Genomic DNA, 14,985 nt, shown 5'->3' on the forward strand with positions numbered 1-14,985 from the left:
AAATGTGGAAAAAGTCTAGGGGTGTGAATACTTTCTGAAGGAACTGTATAATGTGAAAGAGCAGGCTAGACTACTCTGTAGGCTACTTGAGTCTGATGGAAAGATTACAAATAGGGCCCTGTCCAGAAACGGCCCCTAGCCACTACACCCTGTACTACAGGCTATGGCTGAATCCCAGTTCTCCACCCTCCTCCCCAGGTGTGCGCCATCATGGATTTAAAAGTATTGGATTGGTGTAAGCGTTGGCTGAAGGAAGATTCCACCACTATGATGGGGAATGTGCAAGTGCACACTTGTGGAGAATCGGGATGCAGCCTAAGTCTGTTTCTTGACAAGGGCCTTTCTAGGACATTCTAGAGGAGAATTGGTTTGTGGACCATGGTTGCTAAAAATAAAGTTTTCTATACTACGTTTTACATTTTTGTACATTCCATTCAAGATGATAATTGTATGAGAAAGGGTACAATACAGTGTTGACTGATTGAAGAATTGACATAACTGGTGAGTAACTTGTCATTGCACAGTAAAAAAAATGTGTGTGTGTATATAACATTATTACCAGAATATATTATACTAACCAATGTGTTATCCATAACCTCCTGTACGTATTTAAAACTGGAATCCATTAATTCTTGAAGAATATAACTTACAAATGCCTCATTAGTTTAGGTCAACTGTCACACCCAATGAGAACCCAAAATATAAGATTGTTTACAAACATTGGAGTAAAACAATGTAAACAAACACGGTGTAGCCTCAAAACATGGTTAAAACTGTAATTTTTATATCATGGATATAGCTTGGATATGGATATATGGCATCCATAGCTCTGTCTAAGAATATGAGAGTGGTTACATTTTCCCAGACCCATCCCTCAGCTTTTTACCAAAACAGAGGTGGGGTGCCGGCTTTGTTATTGTTTCAATTAAGGATTCTAGCTTTAATGTATTTTCTGCTACTCAAAATGTACTAAATGTTATCGATGATTCTATTGCATATCAAAATGTTTAGTAATAAAATAAAATATATACACTTTTATTTGTCTCATGTCATATGTGTGTATGTGTGACAGTGTGAGCCATCTACCTGTGCATGAAAATTTGGGTCAGCTTCCGCATAATTAATTAATTAATTAATCAGGTACTGTGTGTTCTTTTTAAAATATTATTGGAAAAAGTTTGTCGTTCATGATATGATTCATTACATCTCATTGAAGATGAAATCATGTCATAGAATTTTGCAAGGCACTAACTGTGGCCAATCTGTATATAAGAAAACTACTCGCTATATCAACCGCTAGAGGCCGCCAAATGCCTACAGGTAGATGCATCTAAGCGTCAGAGTTGAAAGGTCGAAGGTTAGTTTGAAGATGGCTGCCCCCCAAGATTGCATATTTTCTCTCTGCGTCGACCCCATTAAAGTTAGCAGTTGTGTGGAAGTCCGATTTATTGACAAGATTAAGGTAATGTGCAGACAATGATTCTTTTGAAAAGGCTACTTTCAAGTTTATCGGATCGAGCACCGTTTTGATGCCAAATGCATTGCCACGCATGCTGTCAATCTGGCTGGGCTGGGCAAATCAGAAAATTATGCACATGACAGAATCTCTTGTCATTTTGTTTATGTTTTCTGGCTGGCTGTAACTACGTGGTTACTTACTAGCCGTGTTAATGTTTTAGATTTATCATGGCTTATGGTAACTAGCAAATGACATTCATTTAGTCAACACCTTCATTCATGCCACATGGATTGCTATCTGATTCCTTTTAAAGCTAGCTAAGCTTTTTGTCTAGCTAAATAACTAGCATCATAAAACGTTAGCTATCTAGGTATGCACAGATAGTCTTTCAGGTAGACCTTTTGGGGGGCTAATAAAGTGCAAAGGCTAGCCTGGTCTGAATCAATAGGATACACTTTGTGTGGATAAAGTATGGGTAGGTGCATATTACTGAAATGGACATATTGATATTTATATCTAAATATTTGGTTTTATTTTAGGGCAAAGGATTATTTGCCAAGAAGGCCATCAAGAAAGGAGACACCATTTTTGTTGAGCGCCCTCTTGTCTCTGCCCAATTCTTGTGGAATTCCCTGTACAAGTACAAAGGTGAGGTGTTATATAGGTTCACGATTTAGGTAGAAAGACAGACTGAACAAATCCTCCTTTTATGTTCCTATTGATGACTGAAAATCGTGGAGCAAAATGTTCCAGCATGCTTTGCTTTTGTAAGCCATATTTTAGATTAACATAGGCCAAGGGGAAAACCTCACATTTTGAGTCTTTGAATGGTCTTTCATATTTAGTGAATAATATGACCTTAAGTTTGCTCTCATTTAATCATCCATCCCTGTCTCTTCTCCAGCCTGTGAATTCTGCTTGCATGCTCTGGAGACAGCTGAGGAAAATGCCCGTAGACTCAGTGGCATCCCTTGCCTCAGTCTACCCCACCCCGAGCTGTGCAAAGTGCACCCAGAGCTGCACCAAGCTTGCCCACAATGCCAGGTGAGTGCCTCTCATAAGTCCTCCTCATCTGCACTGCCAATTAAGGACTGGACAGTACTGATCTAAAAACACATTGTAACCAATTTTTTTAAGGGGAAGCAAAGTACTTTAAGCATATGTTTTCGTTTCAGTCTCCTCCATGTCCACTAACTGAAGTTTAATTGTAAGGATGTTTTTTCTATTAATAGTGTAAAATTTAACGGCTGTACAGAAAGACTCATGTGAAGGCCAAATTACAGAGGAGGAACTTCTTGATGCAATTAAAGCCTTTAAGTCCGGGAAAACTCCAGGGCTGGATGGCATACCAGTTGAGGTATATCAAACCTTTTTCCATGTACTCAGAGGTCTGTTATTAGCATGTTTTAACCACTCCTATAAAAATTGTAGACTATCAGATACTCAACAAGAAGTTCTGATTTCACTATTACTGCAACAGGACCCAAGTGGTAAATATAAGATCAAGCCCACCTAAAAAAACTGGAGGCCCCTTACACTTCAGTGTTGTGATGCAAAAATTCTAGCAAAATGCATAGAATTAAAAAGGTATTGTCAGACAAGTTTTTTTACATGGACGATACATTGGAGATAATATAAGACAAGGAAACAATAGAAAACTATGAAAGATCTGGGAAACCGGGCCTAGTGTTCATTTTGAAAAGGCCTTTGATAAAGTATGACTAGAATTTATATATAAATGCCTGGACTGTTTTAATTTAGGAGAATCTCTTATACAATGGGTTAAAGTTATGTATAGTAACCCCAGTTGTAAAATAGTAAATAATGGCTACTTCTCAGAAAGTATTAAACTGTCAAGAGGAGTGAGACAAGGTTGTCCACTATCAGCATATCTATTTATAATGGCCATCGAAATGTTAGCTATTAAAATTGGATCCAACAATAATATCAAGGGGCTAGAAATCCGGGGCTTAAAAAAATGGTGTCATTTGTATGCTGACAACTCATGTTTTTTTTTAAATGCACAATTTGGATCCCTGTACAGCCTCATAGAGGATCTAGATAATTTCTCTAACCTCTCTGGATTACAACCAAATATTGATAAGTGCACTGTTTTACATATTGGATTGCTAAAAAATACAACTTTTACATTACTGTGTAGTTTACCAATAAAATGGTCTGACGGTGAAGTGGACATAATCGGGATTTACACTACCGTTCAAAAGTTTGGGGTCACTTAGAAATGTCCTTGTTTGCGAAAGAAAAGCAATTTGTTTGTCCATTAAAATAACATCAAATTGATCAGAAATATAGTGTAGACATTGTTAATGTTGTAAATGGTCATTGTTGCTGGAAACGGCTGGTTTTTAATGGAATATCTACATAGGCATACAGAGGCCCATTATCAGCAACCATCAGTCCTGTGTTCCAATGGCACGTTGTGTTTGCTAATCCAAGTTTATCATTTTAAAAGGCTAATTGATCATTAGAAAACCATTTTGAAATTATGTTAGCACAGCTGAAAACTGTTGTGCTGATTAAAGAAGCAATACAACTGGCCTTCTTGAGACTAGTTGATTATCTGGGGCATCAGCAACTGTGGGTTCGATTACAGGCTCAAAATGGCCAGAAACAAATAACTTTCTTCTGAAACTCGTCAGTCTATTCTTGTTCTGAGAAATGAAGGCTATTCCATGCGAGAAATTGTCAAGAAACTGAAGATCTCGTACAACGCTGTGTACTACTCCCTTCACAGAACAGCGCAAACTGACTCTAACCAGAATAGAAGGAAGAGTGGGAGGCCCCGGTGCACAACTGAGCAAGAGGACAAATACATTAGTGTCTAGTTTGAGAAACAGATGCCTCACAGGTCCTCAACTGGCAGCTTCATTAAATAGTACCCGCAAAACACCAGTCTCAACGTCAACAGTGAAGAGGTGACTCCGGGATGCTGACCTTCTAGGCAGAGTTGCAATTAAAAAGCCATATCTCAGACTGGCCAATAAAAAGAAAAGATTAAGATGGGCAAAAGAACACAGACACTGGACAGAGGAAGATTGGAAAAAAGTGTTATGGACAGACGATTCGAAGTTTGAGGTGTTCGGATCACAAAGAATAACATTTGTGAGACGCAGACCAAATGAAAATATGCTGGAGGAGTGCTTGATACCATCTGTCAAGCATGGTGGAGGCAATGTGATGGTCTGGGGGTGCTTTGGTGGTGGGAAAGTGGGAGATTTGTACAGGGTAAATGGGATCTTGAAGAAGGAAGGCTTTCACTCCATTTTGCAACGCCATGCCATACCCTGTGGACGGCGCTTGATTGGAGCCAATTTCCTCCTACAACAGGACAATGACCCAAAGCACAGCTCCAAACTATGCAATAACTATTTAGGGAAGAAGCAGTCAGCTGGTATTCTGTCTATAATGGAGTGGCCAGCACATTCACCGGATCTCAACCCGATTGAGCTGTTGTGGGAGCAACTTGACCGTATGGTACGTAAGAAGTGCCCATCAAGCCAATCCAATTTGTGGGAGGTGCTTCAGGAAGCATGGGGTGAAATCTCTTCAGATTACCTCAACAAATTGACAACTGTAATGTCAAAGGTCTGCAAGGCTGTAATTGCTGCAAATTGAGGATTATTTGACAAAAGCAAAGTTTGAAGGACACAATTATTATTTCAATTAAAAATCATTATTTCTAACCTTGTCAACGACTACATTTCCTATGCATTTTGCTATATTTCCTATTCAAACTCATTTCATGTATGTTTTCTTTTAAAACAAGGACATTTCTAAGTCACCCCAAACTTTTGAACGGTAGTGTATATCCCGAAAGAAAGAAACGATCTCACTACAATACATTATCATAGAAAGTTAGCAAAACTAGATATGATCTTGCTACCATGGAAAGGTAAATAAATACCTGTCTATTTGTGGAAAAATCCCCCTGATTTAATTCTTTAGTCATATCCCAGTTTACCTATTTACTACACCGAATGACTTTTATTTATTTATTTATTATATGAGCAAAAAATATTCCACTTTATTTTGAACGGCAATTAAATGTGCCTAATTTATATAATTAATATGAATTCAGAGGGCTGACATTTTTTAATACTAAAGCATTGAACCTCTCACTAAACGCTTCAGTCATACAAAAGTTGACTTAAATCTGAACTGGTTTTCCAGCAGATTAGTAACAATAGCTCATCCCGTGTTCAAAAATGGCCTTTTCCTCTATATTCAGCCTCTCACTTTCGGTTATTTGAAAATGAAGTCATCTCCGGAATATCCCTATTTTTTTTAAACAAGCCATGGAAAGCTGGTTGCAATTTCAGTTTAATCCACCAGAAAAGACAGAACAAATATTATTGTTAAACTCAAAAATACTAATTATATATTTTTGGAATAAAAAAAAAAAATGGTATAATCTTTGTTAATGATATCATAAATAGGACTGGGGGAGTTCTGTTACACATGCAGCTAACAACAATATATGGAAATGTCTGCTCTATTCAAAATTACAACCAACTGATTGCAGCATTACCTCCAAAAATGGAAGAAGGAAGGGGGAGAAAGTAAGGAACTTGTCTGTCGGCCCTACATTAAAGACCAAAAATGGTTTAAAAAAAATTGTGATAAATAAAGTTTACCAGTTTAATTTAAGGACCCAAAAATTGACAGCTGCGCCATACAGGTTGCAAAATAGTTGAAGAGATTTTCAATGTGCAGATCCCATGGCACAGGGTTTATGAACTGATACACAAAACAACGCTGGATTCAAATCGTAGAGTTTTTCCAATTTTATGTGTATGGGGGATACATCCATCACAGCTCTGTAGATTTTGCTGCGAAGAGACAGAATTATTAGATCACTTGTTTTGGTACTGTCCATATGTAGCTTGTTTTTGGTCGCAGGTTCAGAAATGGTTGAAGAATTGCAACATTTACCTGGAAATAGCACTGCAAATAGCACTGCTGGGTGACTTGAAAAGCCATAGTCAATCGATCAATAATCTAATAATACTCTGTAAAAATGTTCATCTTTAATTTACAATCTTTGGAAACTATGAGAATAGGAAGGTTCAGAACTTTTGTGAAACATTACAGCACAGTTGAAAAATATTTGGTGTGAGATTGATGGGAGGGGTTGAGGGTAGCTGAAGGATGGGACTAAAAACAAAAAAAGATAACTAATGTAAAATATACAGTGTCCCAATATTTGATGTATAAGCTGTAGGTAGAAGCCTAAATATTGTTGGCCATTAGTTTACTCCAATTAGGGGAGGGGAGGGGGGTTAGGGGAAAATAATAAAACATATGGGGGATTGGAAATAATGCAGACAATTACATTGATAGAACCCACAATCTGTCTGTAATATTAAAACTGATCTACCCCCTAAAAAATACAAACAAATAAACACATTGTAGGTGAAAGCAATATGGAAGATTCCTATTTGCTTTTTCTTAGCCTGTGTTTTCAGATCAGTAAAGATGAAGGATTAGAAGCCACTTAAATGAGATGCACCTACCCAATGTCTGTCTGACCTCCACATGGAGATGTGTTGATATACTGTAGCTACTTCCTCCAGTCTAGTCCAGTGTCTCGCTTTGGGCTTCAGTGAAACTTTGTTTCCCCCTGCAGGTGATGTACTGTAGCAACGAGTGTCGGCAGGCTGCGGCAGACCAGTACCATCGGGCCCTGTGCCTAGGCTCCTCCCAAGAGGACCCGAACCACCCCGTCAACAAACTAAAGGACGCCTGGAGGTGAGATATGGATTGAATACCACTAGATGGGGCACATGTTGTTCTTGGACTGGATCTAAAAATGTTACTAGCTGTCAAATCCTTCCTTCCTTGCTCCCTCCCTTGCAACTCCTCTTTCAATTAGCTTTGAGAGGGAGAAAAGGAATTTGAGTGAACGAGGACGAGAAAGCAAGGATTTGACAGCTAGTAACGTTTTCTGATCCAGCCCCAGTAATATTTTGGCTGTGATTGCTGCAGTATAAGGTGAGATTGTTCCCTATCTGTCCCCTAGGAGCATGCACTACCCTCCTGAGACCTCCAGCATCATGCTCATGGCCAGGATGGTGGCCACTGTCAAACAGGTGAGCTTCCTCTGCCTCAGCCTTTTTTTGTTGAGCTGCTCCAATTCCAAGGTGGTTTGCACTTTGTATTTGCATTCTGTCTTTGTAGTGAATGTTAGTTTGAGATTAAGGTTTGTGCAGATTAACAGAGCTTCACAATGCCTGGAGAAGCATTTAACCTGTCAGTTTTCTATAATAATCCTATATTCTGTGCATACCTGTGCATAATATGTATATCTCAAACATATAATAATAATCAATGTTTGAATTTGTGTCATGCAGGCCCAAGACAAAGGGCACTGGCAGAAGTTGTTCTCTCAATTCTGCAGCCGTGCGGCCAACGAGGAGGAGGAGATTGCACATAAGATGCTGGGAGAGAAGTTCCAAGTAAGCATAGAGAGAGTGGCTGTGTCTAAAAATGTTAGCTACAAGCTGTTAAATCCTTACTTCCCCATCCTTGTTTCCTCAATTCCCCTTAAGACTCATTGGAGGAGGAGGTCTGAGGAAAGGATGTTGGAACACTCCTCCAATGTGCTTTGAGAAGAATTGAGGAAATCAAGGGTTGAGCTTCAAATTTGGTAAAAAAATATGTGGTCACTGTTATTGGAGTCACTGTTATTGGAATAGATTTCAAAAGTGTTACTTACAGTGAGGGAAAAAAGTATTTGATCCCCTGCTGATTTTGTACGTTTGCCCACTGACAAAGAAATGATCAGCCTATAATTTTAATGGTAGGTTTATTTGAACAGTGAAAGACAGAATAACAACAAAAAAATACAGAAATACGCATCTCAAAAATGTTATATATTGATTTGCATTTTAATGAGGGAAATAAGTATTTGACCCCTCTGCAAAACATTACTTAGTATTTGGTGGCAAAACCCTTGTTGGCAATCACAGAGGTCAGACATTTCTTGTAGTTGGCCACGAGGTTTGCACACATCTCAGGAGGAATTTTGTTCCACTCCTCTTTGCAGATCTTCTCCAAGTCATTAAGGTTTCGAGGCTGACGTTTGGCAACTCGAACCTTCAGCTCCCTCCACAGATTTTCTATGGGATTAAGGTCAGGAGACATAGAAAGCATTCCTCCTCCTCCAAACACGGCGAGTTGAGTTGATGCCAAAGAGCTCTATTTTGGTCTCATCTGACCACAACACTTTCACCCAGTTCTCTGAATCATTCAGATGTTCATTGGCAAACTTCAGATGGCCCTGTATATATGCTTTCTTGAGCAGGGGGACCTTGCGGGCGCTGCAGGATCTCAGTTCTTCACGGCGTAGTGTGTTACCAATTGTTTTCTTGGTGACTATGGTCCCAGCTGCCTTGAGATCATTGACAAGATCATCCCGTGTAGTTCTGGGCTGATTCCTCACCGTTCTCATGATCATTGCAACTCCACGAGGTGGGATCTTGCATGGAGCCCCAGGCAGAGGGAGATTGACAGTTATTTTGTGTTTCTTCCATTTGCGAATAATCGCACCAACTGTTGTCACCTTCTCACCAAGCTGCTTGCCGATGGTCTTGTAGCCCATTCCAGCCTTGTGTAGGTCTACAATCTTGTCCCTGACATCCTTGGAGAGCTCTTTGGTCTTGGCCATGGTGGAGAGTTTGGAATCTGATTGATTGATTGCTTCTGTGGACAGGTGTCTTTTTATACAGGTAACAAGCTGAGATTAGGAGCACTCCCTTTAAGAGTGTGCTCCTAATCTCAGCTCGTTACCTGTATAAAAGACACCTGGGAGCCAGAAATCTTTCTGATTGAGAGGGGGTCAAATACTTATTTCCCTCATTAAAATGCAAATCAATTTATAACATTTTTGACATGCGTTTTATTTTTTTGTTATTCTGTCTCTCACTCTTCAAATAAACCTACCATTAAAATTATAGACTGATCATTTCTTTGTCAGTGGGCAAACGTACAAAATCAGCAGGGGATCAAATACTTTTTTCCCACACTGTATAGACTTTTACCTTAATTTTTACATATTGTATTGGGTTTGTAGGGGCAGTTGACCTTACTACGAACCCTGTTTACGACGGCACTTTACGACGATCATCTCAATCGGGTGAGTGTGGCACTATTTCCCCATTCATTACCAATTTATTTATCGGCATACATGTTTTTCGAGCTGATACTTGGCTACGTACTTGACATCTTCGCTCCCAGTAGACAAGACTGTAAAATAATGTATTCGATTGAACAATTTCTTATGAATGAGCTCTGACCTGAACATGTGTGATTATGATACAGATACTGTATGCTATAAGGTGTGTCCTTGCATGTTACAGTGGTTTACACCTGAGGGATTTCGTTCCCTCTTCTCCCTTGTGGGGACCAATGGACAGGGCATTGGTACCAGGTAAGGTTAAACTCTAAATCTTTCCAATTCATAAATTATGGATGTTATGGACATAAATTATGCACTTACGAAGTGCCATTAGTCTGAATATCATTCATTTTTAAAGTGCTGACATTGTTTTCTCATGTCTGTTTACCTAGTTCTCTCAGCCAATGGGTTCATGCATGTGATGCTTTGGCGCTGACAAGCCAGCAGAGGGAGCAATTGGATTCCTTCATTGACCAACTATACAAGGACATTGAGAAAGGTCACAATTCCCTCCCTACACTCAAATACAGTGCTGCTTCCTGAGACATCCGTACCGTTTATGAGGAAAACTGCGGAAAACTGTCTGATTAAATAGATTTGAGTCTAAACCTACATTTACCAAGCAAGTTCTTCAGAGGCTTTGTACAGCTCACATTTTATGATAGATTGTAAATTATACTTGGCGCCTCTGAATTGGGGTGGCTTGACTCGGGCATATTTGAAATCGTTACTAATATGGAATGAATCTCTTCTACTGACAATGGAGGTCAGAGCTGAATTAGATTTGTCTCTGCAGAGACCGGTGACTTTCTGAACTGCGAGGGTTCCGGGCTCTTCCTACTGCAAAGCGCATGTGAGTCATCACTATCAGAAGGTTTCTAACCCCAGCTTCCAGAATCCACAAACTCGCACATCATACAGAATCAATTAAATTTAACTACAAATACGTTTTTGAACTGGTCAAATGTTTGATTGTTTTGTCTACTCTCTAGGTAACCACAGCTGCATACCGAACGCAGCGGCATCTTTCCCGAACAACAACTTCTTGCTTCACCTCAGTGCCCTAAGTGACATCAGCCCTGGAGAGGTCAGAAGAGGATGCTGGGTCGGGGGGTTGATACATTCTGGCCGTGGATAGACTGGACAGAACATCCCGACTTGCTTTCTCTGTGTGCTCTGTTGTCAGCTGGAATTAGCGGTCTGAGACTTTAAGGAATAGAGCAGATGTGTCAGGCTGTCAGAGAGATTGAGAAGGCTTGCATCTGCCTGTAACAGTAGCGTCAGAGGGGGCCAGAGAAATGTTTTGCCAGCCGATTTGAATTCTGGCCAAAAATGTGAGCACTTTAGTGTCGTTCTTATGACCATGGCAGGATAGCGACAAAATTTGGCGCCTGCTGCTGAATAAACATGAAACAACCAGATAAAGTAACGGAACTTGAACAATAACTCAAGAAGTGGCTGACTGTCATTCATTGTTATGTAAAATAATCCCGATATAGTAACAGTAATGGGAGGTCTTTTGATGTGAATGTCCTCACCTGCTAACTTGTTAAACTCTGTTTCCTCACATCTCCAGGAGATCAGTATCAGTTACTTGGACTGCTGTCAGCGTGACAGAAGCCGTCATAGCAGACACAAAATCCTGAGGTAAACAACTAAAATCCCCTGTGTACCAATCCTTTTGACAGACTCAAACTGTTCCCAGTTCAGTCAAGATCAATGGCCACCCTCCCAGGCAATAACGGGCAATCCTGGGCCAGCGCAGCCAAAGGGGGTCTGGCGGTTATTCCGGTGCCTACCTACGCTCTTTATCGATTAGCTAGCCGTCAATCCGTTACCGATTTTACCCCCTTAAACCCAGGGCTGGTTTGTTCCGCGGGAGCCTATTTTTGGATTCATATTCACTGTATCCTGTTGAAAGGCACTTCACCTTGAAAAGCTGCAACTCCCAGAAACTGAAGATAGTGAAGCATGAACAAAGACTAGTCTCTGTCTCTTTTCTCAGCAAATGAGATTGTTTACCGTAAAAAAAAAAAAGTATGTTCCGGTCTACTTAAAGGTCCAGTGCAGTCAAAAACGTGATTTCATGTGCTTTATATACAAAAGTATGTGGACACCCCTTCAAATTAGTGGATTCAGCTATTTCAGCCACACCCGTTGCTGACAGGTGTATAAAGCCGAGCACACAGCCATGGAATCGCTATAGACTAACATTGGCAGTAGAATGGCCTTACTGAAGAGCTTAGTGACTTTCAACGTGTCACCGTCATAAGATGCCACCTTTTCTAACAAGTCAGTTCGTAAAATTTCTGCACTGCTAGAGCTGCCCCGGTGAACTCTAAGTGCTGTTATTGTGAAGTGGAAAGGTCTAGGAGCAACAACGGCTCAGCCGCGAAGTGGTAGGCCACACAAGCTCACAGAACGGGACTACCGAGTGCTGAAGCGTGTAGCGCGTAAAAATAGCACCATGTCCAATGCCAAGTGTCGGCTGGAGTGGTGTAAAGCTCGTCAACATTGGACTCTGAAGCAGTGTTCTCTAGCGTTCTCTAGAGTGATGAATCACGCTTCACCATCTGGCAGTCCGATGGATGAATCTGGGTTTGGCGGATGCCAGGAGAACACTACCTGCCCGAATGCATAGTGCCAACTGTAAAGTTTGGTGGAGGAGGAATAATCGTCTGGGGCTGTTTTTCATGGTTCGGGCTAGGCCCCTTAGTTCCAGTGAAGGGAAATCTTAACGCTACAGCATACAATGACATTCTAGACGATTCTGTGCTTCCAACTTTGTGGCAACAGTTTGGGGAAGGCTCTTTCTTGTTTCAGCATGACAATGCCCCCGTGCACAAAGCGAGGTCCATACAGAAATGGTTTGTCGAGATGGGTGTGGAGGAACTTGACTGGCCTGCACAGAGCCTTGACCTCAACCCCATCGAACACCTTTGGGATGAATTGGAACACAGACTGCGAGTCAGGCCTCATCACCCAACATCAGTGCCCGACTTTACTAATGCTCGTGGCTGAATGGAAGCATGTCCCCGCAGCAATGTTCCAACAACTAGTGGAAAGCCTTCCCAGAAAAGTGGAGGCTGTTATAGCAGCGAAGGGGGGACCAACTCCTTATGAATGCCAATGATTATGGAATGAGGTGTTCATTATGCCCCTTTTAGTTTAAGAGCTGTTTAAAAAAACAGCCTGAAATTTCAGCCTGTTTTGGTGGGATGGAGTTTTGGCCTGCCTGGTGACATTGGTTAGTTCATAGACCAATAAGAAAGGGTTCCAAACCTCTCTGCCAATAACAGCTAGTTTTCAGTTTTCACCTCCCCACTCAGACCCTCCCAGACAGTCGTAGCAAAATTCTTGCTTATGAAATTGCTCTTTGCTTAGAAGCTATTTTTGTTTGTCAACAGTTTTAATTTAAAACAATCACAGTAACTTACTTAATTGTTGCATTAGACCTTTATGTCTGCATTAGACCTTTAACTGTTTGTGTCTCCCATAGACACCAATGCAATAGCAGCTGGGTCTGGTCTACTTAGTTCATTGACTGTCATTGAACCAGAAAAAAACAGCGAGTGGGGTGTCTCTCTTCCTATTCAGACTCACCGTGTATTACGCTTACATAAACAGTATGTTTACAGTGTTGAATCATGGTATTTATTTTTGAGGAGCTCACAGATTGAAGCAAATGCATTTGATCAGTTATGTTCTTTCTTCCTTTTGCTCGCTCTCTCAGGCAATCTTGGTCCAGAACGAGACAGGCATCCGTGTGACTTATGTAACATCGTTATTCTCTTCCCAGGGATAACTACCTGTTCATCTGCTCGTGTCCAAAATGTGTGTCTCAGATGGATGAGCTGGATCTGACGTCGTCGGAGGAGGAGGAGGAGGAGGAGGAGGAGGAGGGGGAGGAGGAGGGGGAGGCCGAGGGGGATGAGATGGAGGACGAGATGACGGACGTCTGATGGGGAAAAAAGACCCGCTCTGCTCCCTCCCTCCCTCCCTATTCCACTCTCACTCTCAGCCATGCTAGCTAACTGCACAGTGAAGACCAACCTCAAAGAAGACCTTGCATATCACCAAACATATCAAATTAGTTGTCTAAGTAAATATTTTTGCAAGGAAAATAAGTCACTCACTGGCCCGACGCTTTGGATCTCCCCCTTGAAAAGCGTTTGCTCACATTACTGTACAGTAGCAGCCGTTTTGGCTCTCACCTCTCGTGTAGCTTCTGCTTATTGGAAAAGTTTACATGGAAGACATCCAGCTCACTAATGTTTTTCATTTATCACAGTTTTTAGTACCTCTAGAATGGTAGAAACCATTTAAATAGGCAGGATGTAATGTATTCCTCAGGTGTTGCTTGCATTAGGTGTAGATTAATTCAGACAGAATATATGGTGTTTGTTCTGTGAAGGATATTTCACTTGGCCAACCTAGTAGTGATAACATTACAGTATGGACAGTGTAGAAGAAGTATCCGGGCCTAATTAAGTACATATATTTCATATGATCTATCAGGGAAGATTAGAAACGGTCATTGCAAGCTATGAGGTAACCATCAGCCAGGAATTACTCTGAGACCTTGAGCGGTAGAAAGCTTTTGTCTGTTAGCTATTTGCCCTTTATTGAGTAGAACAGTTTTTCACTGTTATTCCACGAATGAAATTGCTGCTACTGCCCACACATGAATCAATACAACCGCAATGACTGTAATCTTCAATGCCAACATTTTCAATGTTACCGGATAAATATGGCTAACATCGAATGACTAACTTCAATTATCTCAGTTGGCATTCAGAGCAGTGGTGCATGAGAACAAATTGCTTTTGATGTCACACAATGAAATGCTGCAGTATAAGAGCCTGTATGAGAGTCTGAGCAATTGTAGTTTTTACCACTGGCATAAACCGTTGCGATTAAAATGTCTTGTCTCTTATTTGCTGTATTTTTATTCTTCTTAGTACAATTTGGTTTTATGCAGAAGTTAAGGCAACTGGCAATTTCTCAATCTTCATCAAATATGACCCATAAGTCAACATTGTTTGAAGCAGACAGATGCCCTGTGGATAACTTGAAATTCTGAAGTCATTCAATCTTATTTGTGAGTTATCGCCAACATCTGTGAAACCATGAAGATTTGACAAGTATTCCTTTCTAGTTATATTTTCTACATCATTAGTGGGTCTCTTAATGATGGTTTCATTTGTGTGCCTGTTTGCCTGACGACTCAGAACGGAATTATTCTGCTGCTCTATCGTTTGCTACATACTTCAGTCTGAGACTGCCATCATTGAAGTTTGTGGCGATGTCAAAAATACAAAGTAATCAG

General features: G+C 40.7%; 1 protein-coding gene across 2 annotated transcripts; it reads left to right on the forward strand.

Annotated features, from left to right (window-relative positions):
- Positions 1-1,350: 1,350 nt before the first annotated feature.
- On the forward strand, positions 1,351-14,592 carry LOC121534870 (SET and MYND domain-containing protein 5). Of its 2 annotated transcripts, XM_041841470.2 has the most exons (13): positions 1,351-1,462; positions 1,999-2,107; positions 2,364-2,503; positions 7,107-7,228; positions 7,500-7,569; positions 7,831-7,935; positions 9,552-9,614; positions 9,838-9,908; positions 10,049-10,155; positions 10,453-10,509; positions 10,649-10,743; positions 11,233-11,303; positions 13,456-14,592. In XM_041841470.2, exons 1-13 carry the CDS (start codon positions 1,370-1,372, stop codon positions 13,616-13,618), a joined length of 1,266 nt encoding a protein of 421 aa, XP_041697404.1. In that variant the 5' UTR covers positions 1,351-1,369; the 3' UTR covers positions 13,619-14,592. The 2 variants fall into 2 exon arrangements, with proteins under 2 accessions (XP_041697404.1, XP_041697412.1); XM_041841478.2 differs by lacking the exons at positions 1,351-1,462; positions 1,999-2,107; positions 2,364-2,503 and adding an exon at positions 2,786-2,816.
- The last annotated feature ends 393 nt before the right edge of the window (positions 14,593-14,985 follow it).

This window comes from Coregonus clupeaformis, chromosome 2 (assembly GCF_020615455.1).
Source record: "Coregonus clupeaformis isolate EN_2021a chromosome 2, ASM2061545v1, whole genome shotgun sequence".
Taxonomy (NCBI): domain Eukaryota; kingdom Metazoa; phylum Chordata; class Actinopteri; order Salmoniformes; family Salmonidae; genus Coregonus; species Coregonus clupeaformis.